The following is a 14464-nucleotide window of genomic DNA, read 5'->3' on the forward strand; positions in this document are numbered from 1 at the left end:
AGTATTTCATCTGGTAAGTAGATCTGACTGACAACCTATGTAATAAATGTCAATTTATATAATATGTCCTTTGAAAACTTTTTGGTCTTGCTCAGGTGTGTGTGGACTGTTCGAGCCTGGTGATCAGATGGACCAGATTAACTGTCATTAACGGAGCAGAGGAGAGTTGATGTAGATACTCTGATTGAACCATTACAACACTATTACAGACCTTCAGACTCACAGCAGCAAACATCTCAGGTAAGAACTTTCAAATTTCAAATTTTCAGAGGAAAATAATGACAGTTCTCAAACAGAATCTGAATTTGAATCTGAATTCAGTTTGAAACTTTTGTTTTAATAGTAAACTTTTTTGATCCGATTGATCAGTTTACTATTTGTAAAATCTGCTTTTTAAATTTGCTGATTGATCAAGTAAATCATCATTAGTCTTAAATAAATGTTCCAAATCGAAGAGATAAATTATCATTCAGCTACAATAGTAATAAAGATAACAACAATACAGTAATAGCGACTGCAAGCGGCTTCAGTCCAGTTGTGCAGTCAAAAATATAGAAAGTCTTTATTGCTTAGTTTAGGTATAAATTATTATACAAATGCTCCATGTTTTATAAGTTAGTGTACTATAGGTTGTACAGTGCAGTGTGTTCATATTGTGTGGAGGGTCATGTCATTTTATGAGTTTAGTTTGTTGATGTTGTCACATTCAATTTAGAAAAGAACCATCCCATACACGTACAGTTTACAAGGTTAATAAGGTAAAATCCTACTTGTCAGTAGAAACCAATAATTATTGCATATTTCACTGCATGTCATTGCATGTAGACGACATAGAGAATTCATTTGTTTATTTTTGTATCTTTACAGTCGCAGATAAGATGGAACTCAGGAAGCACAGAAGTGGCGCGGAACACCTGCCACCTGAAGGTGAGTCAAACTGAAAAGAGTCTGAATTGTTTGTTTCTTTTTAGATATGAAATTACAGTGTTTCATATGAAAAGCTGTCAAAGTGTAAAATTTAAGCAACTACAAAGACTCACTGAAATCATTGTTAATATACTGTATATTTATTATATTCTATGTTTTAGACGTATACATTCAAGACGTGATTTGAATAATTTTCAGTGTCTGAGCTGAGGGTTGTTCTGCTGGGGAACAGCTGGTCTGAGAGGAGTTCAGTGGGGAACTTCATACTGGGAGAGACTGTGTTCAGCACTGAGGAAGAACCAGACTGCTGTCAGAGAGTCAGAGGACAGTTGAAGGAGAAACAAATAATTCTCATCAACACCCCAGATCTGCTGCATTACAACATCTCTGAACACAAACTGACAGAACATATGAAAAGTGTTGTGAGTCTCTCTGATCCTGGACCTCATGTGTTCCTGCTGGTTCTACAGCCTGAAGACTTCACTGAGGAACACAAACTGAAGCTCTGCAGAGTCCTGAAACTCTTCAGTGATCAATCATTTGATCAATCACTGGTTCTGATATCAACACCAGCAGAGGAGAGGTCAGGGTTCAGGGAAAGTGACATGAACCATTTGGCCTTACAAGATGTGATCAGAAAATGCAGAGGCAGGTGTTTGACACTGAAAAACCTTGAACATCAAGAGCTTATGAAACACCTGATACAAATTTCCGAGGAGAACAAGAGACAGTGTGTGAGCTGTGATCTATTGAACACAATGAGTCCTGGTTTTACTAGAGACCAAGTCCTCAAACAAAAGAGAACAGCTCCACCACCACCAACACGTGGAGCTGCTGGTAAGTGCAGAACGATAATTTAATGATGATGATGATGTGGAGGAAAGTTATTAATTAACTCAAATGACTGTACAGCGTTATATATTCATCACTGAGGTTATTGATTTATTTTGTGCTTTATATTTTTATAGGGCTGAAACCAAGAGTGGAAAATACCAAAACCCCTCAAAGTAAGTAAACTACAGGTGTTTATCAGTCCCATAGAGATCTGTGTTAATAGTTGTAGGGTGAACAGTGTCATCTGGGAATTAATTCACATCTTCAAACTAACTGTTCTTGTAGTCTTAGTCAAGCCCAAACTATTACTTATTAAATGTGGTCGAACGTACTAAAAGTACCTGGATTAAGACTGAATTATCTGTTGTTGTAAAAGTTGAAGCAGCTTTAACATCAAACCTTTTTGGAAAATTACGGCCTGTGTCTGAAGTATCTGAAGTCCAGATGAGTCTGTATCGTTACAACACAACTGGTGTCTGACCGCAACATGTTTTCATTTAAGAGACAATAACCGAAACATTCTGATAAGTTACCAAAGTTACTAAATCTGACCTGAGTACCAGTTACATAAACACAAGATCACAACAAGAGTTTATTCAGTTGTGAGTGGACTCGTGATTCTAGGGGTTTAGACAGACAGGTCGGCTTCGATATAGGCTGAGAGTTCATAGTTGTTGAGGTCACAAAAGTCACCTGAGCATTCTTCAATATCAAGGAGATTTTTCTTGAAGTAAAGGTTTAACTAAAAACGTGCACCAGTGATGACACAAACACTGAGGTGTAGGATCTGTAGCTCAAAGATGTGTTCACCAGGGGACTTCATTATATTTATCACTTGATTGTATACCTGTGAATATGTGACAGGTGTGAGAAAAAAAGTCTATTAATGATGACGTGAGGACTAGGAGAGTGGGTATGGATATGTTATCAGACATGTCATATGATGCAATGAAATGGTTAAGAGCTACAACCAAGTCACTTTTATTATCGTGGTTATGAGTTTTACTAGTTTCCAGAATGTATTACCATTACACTTTGAAAAGGCAGATAGATATTAATCAGATTTTGTTTTTCTTATGAAGGAGACGAGTCGGTTCCTCTGCTGTCTGAAGTCCTGCCAGCCAGTGTCTGTGCCAGAGGCTCAAGACTAAAGTTTAACATGATGCGACATGCTGATGAGCCTCTCAGGATGGTGCTGCTTGGGAAGACTGGTAATGGGAAGAGTGCAGCTGGAAACACCATTTTAGGAGTAGAACTTTTTAAATCCAGAGCCAGCCAGAGGTCTGTGACCAAGAGTTGCCAGAAAGAAACAGGAGAGATTGATGGACGACCTGTTGCTGTGGTCGACACCCCCGGCTTGTTTGATACAACTCTCTCTGAGGATGAAATTCATCAGGAGATTGTGGATTGTATCACCATGTTGTCTCCTGGACCTCATGTGTTCTTACTGGTGCTGCAGATCGGCCGATTTACACAAGAGGAAGAAGTCACAGTGGAACTGATCAAGAAGTACTTCGGCCAAAAGTCTAAAGATTTTACCATCATGCTGTTCACCAGAGGAGATAACCTGAACAATCAGTCAGTTGAAAGTTACATAGAAGAAGAGTGTGTTGACTTTGTGAAACACCTGATGGAAGAGTGTGGAGGGAGATACCACGTCTTCAATAACAAAGACAAAACAAACCACACACAAGTCAGTCAGCTGTTCTCCAAGATTGAAACAATGCTGCAGAAAACTGGTGACAGCTGCTACAACGCTGAGTTGTTCCGATCCTCAAAGGAAGAAATACGAAAGAAAGTGGGAAACATGATGAGAGAGATTCAAAGAAAAGAAGAGTGTGAAAGAAATGATGAAGAAAAGAGGAGAAGAGAACAAGCAGAGATATCTGGAATGAAACAAAGATATCAACAACTCATGGAAACAAAACAAATGAAAGAACAAATGAGAAGAATGACACACAAAAAAACGCAGCAGCTTGATGAGAAACAAACACGTGATTATTTTAAATTGGAGGAAGAAATAAAAAATCTAAAAGAAAAACTGGAAACCGTGAAACAACAAGACAAAACACACATAAACAATTACAACATAAAAATATGCGTCATCCTCTAAATATTCAGTCAGTACTGTAAATCATTATGATTTCATGTAGAACCATTTAGTGTCACTACACTGAAGATATGTCCTTTCAATGTGTTTGTGTTGTCTGGTCTGGAGGAGGACCTGCCTGAGGAGAAGGGGGAGGAGCCTAGCTTGATCAGGAGCTTCTATACAGTGAAGGAGTTCAGGTGTGAGCCCTTTAGCATACCAGGTACCTGGTACCTGTGTAGTGCATATGGTTTACAGTATATTATCTGTTGAGGTAAAAGATTTCATTGTTTCTGACTGATCCTTATGATAACTATACTTTGGTTGCCACACGCAGATATTGTATAAACGTTACATGATTGTTTTTCTTATGGCAATATTAAAAAAAATCATTATTATTATTATTATTATTATTATTATTATCATTATTACTTGTTTGTTTTGTTTTTGTTGTTCTTTGTTTAAGTGTGGAGAGTGAAAACTGTGGTACAAGGTAACATTTTTGTAGTTTTAAGAACCACACCTCTCCACTTTGTGGACTACATCATCCACTCAACCCCTCACATACAGTACTATATATTAAAATTCAATTCATTCGTTAGCTCTGTAATGGACTGCTGACATATCGAAGATGAGCGGACATTTGTCTTCCATATTGTGTGCATTTTATTTTACTACTTAATATGGTCACGTTATATTTTTGCTCAGTTTATGGTTTTAATTCTCTGTAAATATGAATTTGATAAAGATTGAAACTTGAGTCTGACTGTGAGCCCTAAAGACATTATTTTTATTCATTTATTTAAAAAGAAAAAAACGTCCCTAAAGTGAAAACCTGACTTTTTACTTTCAAACTACAGAAACATTTTCTCTGGTTTGTCTAGACTGTTGGAGTTTATTAACCAGTGTCACATTACATACAGCGGCGTATTGATGCCTCATTAGAAAAAGAAAAACATCAGTATCACATGAAAAGTTTATTGTTATAACAAGATATTTCACGTTATTATGACACAAACTTATCAGGTTGTCTCTTATTACTTTTCTTGTTATAACAATACAATATTTATCTTGTTGTGTTAAGTCTTAAGATTAGAACGCTGAATGAACAACCTCTTGTGATTTTACAAAGACATTTTTATTAAAACTATGTTTTTTAATCTGTTCCTGTTCCTGCTGTTTGTCCTCATCCATTGTCTTGTATTGTTTTAATTACTCAGGGATTTAAAGGATGTTACTAATTCAATGTGTGGTGCACATATATGGATTTAAATATAAATTTAGACATATCTTTGACATTTCCCTTTTGAATTTTCTTGTTCTCTTTACACATTGGTATCTGCACAGAATATTTCTCCTGGCAGTCTTGTGTAGGTTTTTTGCCTGAGTTTTGTTCCAATACGCTGCACATACCTGGGCGTATCCCTCTGCAACAGCCAGGGGCACGGCCAGGTGACAAAAAAAAAAGGCAACAAAATCAAAACTCTTTCCCTTCTCGTTGCTTTCTCCATAACAATTTTAACAAAACACCAATCATGAGCCGCGTTTTTCTGTTTTTTTGTTGTTGGGTGCTACTCGTCGGCACATGTTGTCATTGACTGTTACCATAGTAACATTGGTCTTAGGGCTGAATTAAGGTGTCTAATGTTTTTAGTTAAAAACGAGTATTTTTGTGAAATGGTCTGACTCACATCAGACTGATCTATGAGCAAAATTAAAACAGGACCAACACGACCGACCAGTCTGAAATATCCGGCCCCCGATGTTTAAATTTGTTATTGTTTTCAGTTTTACATCAGTTAATAAGTCTTTGTTCCAGAGACCAGGATCCAGTGTCCATCAATGAGATAAATGCTCAAAGTCATAAAGTCATAAAGTCATAAAGTCATAAAGTTTTTACGTAGTAATATTATTGTAAAATTGAATTACTGCAATAACAATAACTGTAGTTTCCGTGCAGCCATGGGGTCAAGGATAAAGAAGTTACTGATTTATATATAATTAATCCGTAAATGATTAATATGTTATAAGACAAAGGTGCATTCATATTACTGTGTAAAGGTTAAAGGATTCATTTTGGCAATTGTGAAGTCACAACTTTTACGGCTGGTTTTAACGTAATGTTGAATTTTTGAATAAATATAAATATATAATAAAGTTGATCCTGTAATAAAATCTGTATCATTCTGGATGAGACAGAACTTTCAATTAAATTCCAGTTTTGTGTTTTGGTCGTAGAATCGTGGAAGAAATGTTTCCACCCGAAGTCTCCAGCAGAGTGACAGCATGGCAGCATCAATGAGAGCGAGCTTGTTTTGAGACTCTCAGTTTCTGCTCCTGGACCTCATGTGTTCCTGCTGGTTCTACAGCCTGAAGACTTCACTGAGGAACAGAAACTGAAGCTCTGCAGAGTCCTGAAACTCTTCAGTGATCAATCATTTGATCAATCACTGGTTCTGATCTCAACACCCGGAGAGAGTTCAGGTTCCAGGGAAAATTACATGAACCATTTGGCCTTACAAAATATGATCAGAAAATGCAGAGACAGGTGTTTGTCACTGAAAAACTTTGAACACATTTCAGAGGAGGACAACAGACAGTTTGATCTATTTAAACAATAAGTCCTGGTTTTACTAGAGATCAACACCTGAAACAAAAGAGAACAGCTCCACCACCAACACATGGAGCTGCTGGTAAGTGCAGGGAAATAATGTAATGATGATGATGATTTTGTGGCGGAAAGTTATTAATTAACTCAGATGACTGGATGGTCCTATGTACTGTATTCATCACTGAGGTTATTGATTTATTTGTGCTTTATCTTTTTATAGGGCTGAAACCAAAACCCCTCAAAGTAAGTAAACTACAGGTGTTTATCAGTCCCATAGAGATTCATCAGAGGAGATAACCTGAACAATCAGTCAGTTGAAAGTTACATAGAAGAAGAGTGTGTTGACTTTGTGAAACACCTGATGGAAGAGTGTGGAGGGAGATACCACGTCTTCAATAACAAAGACAAAACAAACCACACACAAGTCAGTCAGCTGTTCTCCAAGATTGAAACAATGCTGCAGAAATCTGGTGACAGCTGCTACAACGCTGAGTTGTTCCAATCCTCAAAGGAAGAAATACGAAAGAAAGTGGGAAACGTGATGAGAGAGATTCAAAGAAAAGAAGAGTGTGAAAGAAATGTTTCTTGTCTCAAGTTGAACATCAAGTGTTTTTTATTTATTCTCAAAGGCTTTCCCTTCATCATATGAATAAATGTAAATTTAATGGTCCTTAAATTACCCCCAAACATATCTTTGACATTTCCCTTTTGAATATTCTTTTTCTTTTCAGCATATACTGTATATACACATTGGTATCTACACAAAATATTTGTCCTGGCAGTCATGTGTAGGTTTATTGCCGGAGTTCCAATATACTGTACAAATGACAACCTGGATGTATCCCTCTGCTCCAGCCAGGGATTTTGCCCCCATTAAAAGATATTACATTGATATCAAAATACATCACATCATTGAAAATATAATACTGTACAAACATGCATGCAACATTTTATACCCTCAATAAGAAATGTGCCATTTTTTCAGTTTGAATGTAATTTTAATGGTAAAATGATTTCAATGGCAATTTTATCATCATAATCAAAATTTCAGTTGACTTAAATTAACTGCATGCATTACAGAAAACATTAAGTAGCACTGAATCCTGCAAAGTATTGATCCAAACTACCTGCAGTTCCATATCACCACCACTAGATGTCAGTAAACGGCCATATTTCAGTCTGCATCAAACCCATGGAGACATACTGTACTTTGGCCGTATGAACTGAAGGTATTATTTTAACATTAGCTTCAGTACAGAGTCACTCAGTGCTTCAACTGTCCAGTCTACTGAATTTTTTTGTCTCATATAATGATCGGTATGTGGAAAAATAATCATAGTGTTTGAATTCTTATCATTGGAAGGAATCTAACACAATCCTGCCAACTGACGTGCCACTCAACACAGTGCTGCTCACCTCCTTCTCCAGCAGGGAGCAGGGCTGGTTCGTTGGTCTGACTGGGGATTAGGGGACAGGGCGGCCGAAAGTTTGTCTGCATTGATTAAATTTCGGCTAAAAGAGTGAAATGTAAACACTCTCTTTTCTGTGAAGATATTCAGTAATGATGTTAGTAAACTAATCTGTTTCACTATGGACTAAACCAACAGGTTAATCTTCCACTCACAGACTACACTCACTTTTCTTTGATTTCTCTTTATGAGGCTGAGACATGACACTCCAGCCTCCACCTGCACTCCTCACTTGCCCGAATCTATGGAAGCAAATCTGTCACACCAGATTTTGAAATTTAAAAGCCAGTGAATTTCCAGGACTGAATTGTTTTGCATTGAAATTATGTTTTTATGAATTCAACTCTTGAAATTTTCAATGACTCATTTCCCTGTTGTTTCTCAACGTTTAGAAAATTCAGAATGAATTCAACGTCTGTCACATGACCAATGGAGTGTTACTTGATATGGTTGGATGTTGGCTTGATTTGAGACAGAATCGATTGCTTTCCGTTGGTATCCCGGAATTTGAATCCTAATATTTTACTAAATTTCTGGGGTCTGAATTGAATTTGAGCAGCTTGAATATGTATGATTACTTTTTTTTTAAAGCTGGAATTTTTCATTCTGAATTTCTGAACATTGGGAAATAATTATAATATAATAAATAATAATAATAATAAAATTTCAAGAGTTGAATTTTGAACTTTTTGTATTAAATAGTTACATTTTTTCTTTTGGTGTTTTTGCCTTTATTCGACAGTTGAGAGTGAAGATGCAGACAGGACACATGATCCTTTGCTAGAACTGAACCATGGACGTGGCAGTTACTCATTTGGGAGACACTTTTATCCAAAGCAACTTACAAGTGAAGGACATCAGTAACCTTCAGTGCAGTAGGAGACTTTGGTGTAAGAATTAAGTACTACATCTATTTAGTAAGTTAAGGATATCAGGTAAAGAAATGCACTGAAAGTTCATAGAGAGAGCTGATTGGACATGTTAGGTTGTTAGAGGTGTTAGGAGAGGAAGTACTCTCAGAGGAGATGAGTCTTGAAGAGACTTTGGTAGCTTGTTCCACCATCAGGGAACCACAGACCAGAACAGTCTGGACTGAGACTGTCTTGTTTGCAGACATTCTGGACCATCTGCGAGGCTTTCTCTGTGCATGCCAGAAGAGGATTGCAGTAGTCGAGGTGAGAGATAACCAGGGCCTGGACCAGGAGTTGGGTGGCGTACTGAGTCAAGTAAGGCCTGATTTTTCTGATGTTGTATAAAGCAAAGTGGCACCCTGAGACAGAAGCTACATGGTCAGAGAAGGAAGGTCATCAAACCTGACACCCAGGTAGAGAGGTTAAGTTGAATGTGGCGTTCCTTCATCCATGTGGATATATCAGGGAGACAGGCTGAAGTCCGAACAGAGACCATGGGGTCGTCTGGTGGGAACAACAGGTATAGTTGGGTGTCATTAGCCTAGCAATGATATGAGAAGCCATGTGATTTGGATTTGGACCCAAGGAGGTGGTGTATATTGCAAAGAGGAGGGGTCCCGGTACCGATCCTTGAGGTACTCCAGTGGAGATGGGATAAGGACATTTGTCCTTGCCATGACACACTGAAAGAGCAACCAGTGAGATAGGATTCAAACCAAGAAAGTGCGTTGCCCAAGATGCCCATGTTGGATAGTAGAGATAGCAGGATGTGGTGGTTCACTGTATCAAAGGCTGCTGATAGGTCCAGCAAGATAAGAACTGAGGACTTATTGCCCTTATTTGGCATGTGCTGTAACCATTCAGCCACTGGGGCTTTCAACATTTGTTTCTTTGAACCATCATGACAAAGGTCATGTAACCTTAACAACATAGTCATTTTAGACTAGTTGTGTCTGTGCCTAAACCTGACCAAAGCTTAGCCATAGAGGTGTGAGAAAACTGGTGGAATTTGTAATAAAAGACACAGACAAATAATCTGGGCTGTAAAGGAGGCAGATCAGAAAATGTGTGTCAGTCATGGACAAACTATATATTTTAGTTTTTAGATTTTTTTTTATCTTCAAACAGAACTTTCACCTCCTTCAGAGGTGTAGCAAACAGTCAAACTGCAGGTCAAAGTTCACATTTACTGACTGTGACTGTGTTGCTGCCAAGTTTGTGAGTATCATATTAAGAGAAGCAGGAGAGAACTCGAGATCAGGATTTCCCTCCATGCTGTAAATGTATTCATATTAATCTGACATCTTAACATTGTTATTAGCATCATTACTTCATGACAGTTCACATTTTTCTAACAATTTTGTTTTGTTTTTGAATGTTTTCCCCTTAAGACAACCTTCTTCTTCCTCCCTCAATTTCCTTCAAAAACAATATGTAGAGTCATTCAAGTGCAGAATCATAATACCACAATCAACCTGTTTTTTTCTTTTTTCGTATTATGCATGCCATTCTTATTCTTAATGCAAGGCAGGGTAATGGTGTATGAAATAAAGGTCATTGCTGATAGTTGGAAAAAAGTATAACTTGAACAAACATAAAAACAGACATATTTACTATACTGACAGTTTGTCATAGGTTGCCCTGATGGACAGTATGTTTGAACACTTTTGGACTTTGTTGGACTCTTGGTTTGTACTTTTGAGTCATTTCCTGTTTTATTTTGAAATCACTTCACATGTGTGCCTAATGTTAGTTACTTCCTGTCTTTTTCTTGTGTTTTCCCTCCAGTATAATTATCTGCCCCGCCCTAATGTGTTTCACCTGTGTTCAATCATCCTTTCCTCCCTCATGTCTCTTTAGTCTCTCTGCTCCATCTTGTCTTTGTCAGTCTGTCTGACACTGTTTTACTTCAGTTTGCATTTTTGCAGTTGCCGGTGTCTTTTTCTCCCATGTTCCCAGTGTTTTTTTCAGTTTTTCTCTGTTAAGTTCCCAATGTTTTTTGGATTGGTTGTTAGTGACTTCTTTTGTTTTTACAACACCATTTTTCTTCGTATGTTTGCATTTGAGTCCTTAACACTCCTAAACCTGACACAGTTCCTTCCTCTGTAATCCTAACTGGACAAACCCACCACTTGCTGGGCTGTTGGCAGGAAAAGCAATAGGCCTTAATACCAAAACACAATCTGTTAGTAGTTGTATAGTTACTTCCTTTCAAAGTGAGTCATTTAACAAAAATGTTTCATATGGTCACTGCTGATCATATCAAATGATCCGCCACCTCTAAAGATCTGGTTAAAGTTTTGAACAAAAAGTATTTGGCTGAGGTCAGGAAATTTGTTTCTGTTTATAAAAACAAAACAAAGTTGATTGTTGGTCAGAGACAAGATGAAAACCACAATCTCTGATATTAAAGGGTTAGTGTTAATATTTAAGATGTCATTTATTTTATTTGGTAAAAAAACAGTCGAGCCATTTATTTAATAACTAAAACATTTCTAATTACAGTGTTAACGAATCCAGGAGGAGGTCACGGAAGGCCACACTTCTGTTCAATTTCTTTTTTTACGATCACTTGTGTTCTTCATTCTCGTCAAATGTTTCTTGTTATAAGTTTATGACAACAACAAACCAAATGGTTTCACAATCCAAAGATAAACACATAAATGACTGCAATGCAACACCGACATAATTTAATTTACACACACAAAAGTAAAAAGAGGTTGTTTTTTTTTAAATCACATGATAAAGAACACGTTTAGAATCCAAGAATTTCACCCATAATGCACTTGCATGCTTTTTAGTGACAGCTATTTTGAATGGAGTTCCTGTATCTCAGGATCAAAGTCTCAGTTTTTCTGTCCGTGATCCTTGTCGTGACTCACCTTCTGACCAGTGGCTGCTGTGGCTCAGCTCTCAGTGAGTCAGTTGTCGGTGTGGAGTCCGTACTTTCCTTCAGGAGCAAGAAGGTGAACTGACGCAGTAACAAATCCAGGTGAGTGGCTTCAACCAAAGACATGAGAACAAATAAGAATATACACAGGATAATAGAAGCAGCTGCAGTAGGATACAAGACAATAAAGTGCTACATACAGAACTTACACTGTTAACGTTTTAGGGCTTTGAGCTGTTAACACGCTTGGGTCAAACTGCAAAGGAAAACAATGGAGATCATCTGAGCTGTGATGTGTTTGAGGATGAGGATCCAGGTTTAACCATGACACCAAAGTCTGAACACATGAAACCAGCTTTAAACCTGGTTCTGTGTGGGAGGAGAGGAGCAGGGAAGACTTCAGCAGCCGAGGCCATTTTAGGTCAGACAGAGCTTCATTCAGTCTCCAGCTCATCACAGTGTGTTAAACATCAGGGAGAGGTGAGAGGACGTCAGGTTTCCCTGGTGGAGCTTCCTGCCTTGTATGGAAAACCTCAGGAGGAAGTGATGGAGGAATCACTCAGGTGTATCTCCCTCTGTGATCCTGAGGGCGTCCATGCCTTCATCCTGGTCCTACCTGTGGGTCCCCTCACTGATGATGACAAGAAAGAGTTAGAGACCATCCAGAACTCATTCAGCTCTCCAGTCAATGACTTCACCATGATTCTGTTCACTGTGGAGTCAGATCCTGCAGCTCCAGCTGTTGTTGACTTTATAAGAAAGAGCAGAGACATCCAGGAGCTGCTTCAGAGCTGTGGAGGAAGATCTGTTGTTGTCAACGTCAAGGACAAACATCAGATCTCTGAGATGTTGGACGCTGTGGACAAGATGAGAGTTGAAGGATAAAGATGCTTCACAAAGGACATGTTCACCAAGGCTCAGATGGAGAAGGTTTCACAACTCAAAGCTGAGCTTCAGGGTGTCAGACAGAGGAGTGGGATGGGAGGTGATGATGAGAGGCAGAGCAGAGAGCCTCTCAGGATGGTGCTGATTGGGAAGACTGGCAGTGGGAAGAGTGCAACAGCAAACACCATTTTGGGCAAAAAGCATTTTAAACCCAGAATCGCCCCAAAACCACCGACCACATCTTGTGAAACAGCAACTGGAGAGATTGATGGACGGCCTGTTGTTGTGGTCAACACTCCCGGCCTGTTTGATACAACTCTCTCTGATGATCAAATGAAACAGGAGCTTCAGAGATGCTTCGGCATGTTGGCTCCTGGACCTCATGTGTTCTTACTGGTTCTGCAGATTGGGAGTTTTACACCAGAGGAGAAAGACTCTGTGGAACTGATCAAGAGGGTTTTTGGCCAAAAGTCTGGAGATTTCTTCATCATTATATTCACCAGAGGAGAAGCCCTGGACGATCAGCCATTTGAGAGTTACATTGAAAATTGCGATGGCTTTGTCAAACAATTAATAAATGACTGTGGAGGAAGATATCAAGTCTTTAATAACAAAGAAAAATCAAACCGCACACAAGTCCCTGAGCTGCTGACCAAGATCCAGACCATGATGAAACAAAATGGCGGCAGCTGCTTCACTGCTGAGATGAAACAAATTATAAATGAGGAAGAGATGCAGAAGTTAATCAAAAGAAAAGACGAAGAAATGAAAGTGATGAAAAGAACATTAGAAGCAAAAATATCTGAAATGGAGAGAGCCAAACAACACGGAGAACAAAGTCAACCTAACCTGGAGGAAGAAATGAGAAAACTGAGAGAAGAACTGGAAAACATCAAACATAAACAAGCTGAAAAACAATGCCACGTCCAATGACTAGAAGACAGAACATCTACAAGAAATTCACTCAGACAAGAAGTTCTTGAACTCGCACTTTCAGCGGTGTATGATTACGTGACCCTTTGAGTGTGATCTTTTGTGCTGGTTGTGACGCCATTTATTTTAAAGTGTCACCTGCAGATGTCGGCTCTGCGTCGCCTCTTTCTCGGCTCTCCAATCAGACTGTGCCATGTTGTAACCAGACAGTAGGGATTTAAAGCAGCGACGGTTGAAGGGACAGCTGCAACGTGATTCGATGACGTAGTTGACACTTCCTACCATTGCAGCCAAACTGTCTACTATAGGAGAAAGACTAGTTTGCTGTACCCTGTGATACGTTAAAGAGTTAGCAGTTATTTGACACTGTCATTTCATTTCTATTAAATTATACCTTCAGTAGTTTTATGGATTATGAGTATATTTGTCAAAGATACCTCCTAATTTCTTTTTCCAGTTTATTCATAGACATGTCAGCACAAACTGTTGTTAACCTCCATCCTCTGTGTATTGATGAAACACGACGCTGTCCGTGGTGCTGAAACAGACGGATTTATACAAACTGATTGATTTGATATTAAATTGTCTCTAAAGCAAATATCAAGAGTTCTCGGCCATTTAAGAGACATTTCAGAACAGATTCAGTTTCCTGAAGTAGTGAAGTAGCCGTTGTTGGAGTTAAATGTTGCTTAGTGATCTTTGATCTCCATCACTATGGCAACGCACTGGTATATATATGGACACCGCAGTCATCACCTCAAACGTCGCTGCTTAAAGTCCCTAATGTGATCACTGTTTAGAGTAATAATCATATATTGTACATAAGAGTAGTCCTGGTGAGAAACTCCTGTTTATGTGAAGGAGGCAGGTAAGAAGTCTGTATTTTCTTTCCCTTTTTTTTTCTTTTTGTTGTTT

The 14464-nt window shown here is 38.4% G+C and overlaps 1 protein-coding gene across 1 annotated transcript; it reads left to right on the top strand.

Moving 5' to 3' along the window:
• Nucleotides 1–878: 878 nt before the first annotated feature.
• LOC130169279 (GTPase IMAP family member 8-like) lies at nucleotides 879–13549 on the top strand. The gene is given in 6 exon segments (XM_056375859.1): nucleotides 879–927; nucleotides 1126–1764; nucleotides 2844–3559; nucleotides 3980–4050; nucleotides 11678–11807; nucleotides 11957–13549. Coding segments are annotated over 6 exon segments (3198 nt in total).
• The last annotated feature ends 915 nt before the right edge of the window (nucleotides 13550–14464 follow it).

This window comes from Seriola aureovittata, chromosome 5 (assembly GCF_021018895.1).
Source record: "Seriola aureovittata isolate HTS-2021-v1 ecotype China chromosome 5, ASM2101889v1, whole genome shotgun sequence".
In the NCBI taxonomy this organism is placed as follows: domain Eukaryota; kingdom Metazoa; phylum Chordata; class Actinopteri; order Carangiformes; family Carangidae; genus Seriola; species Seriola aureovittata.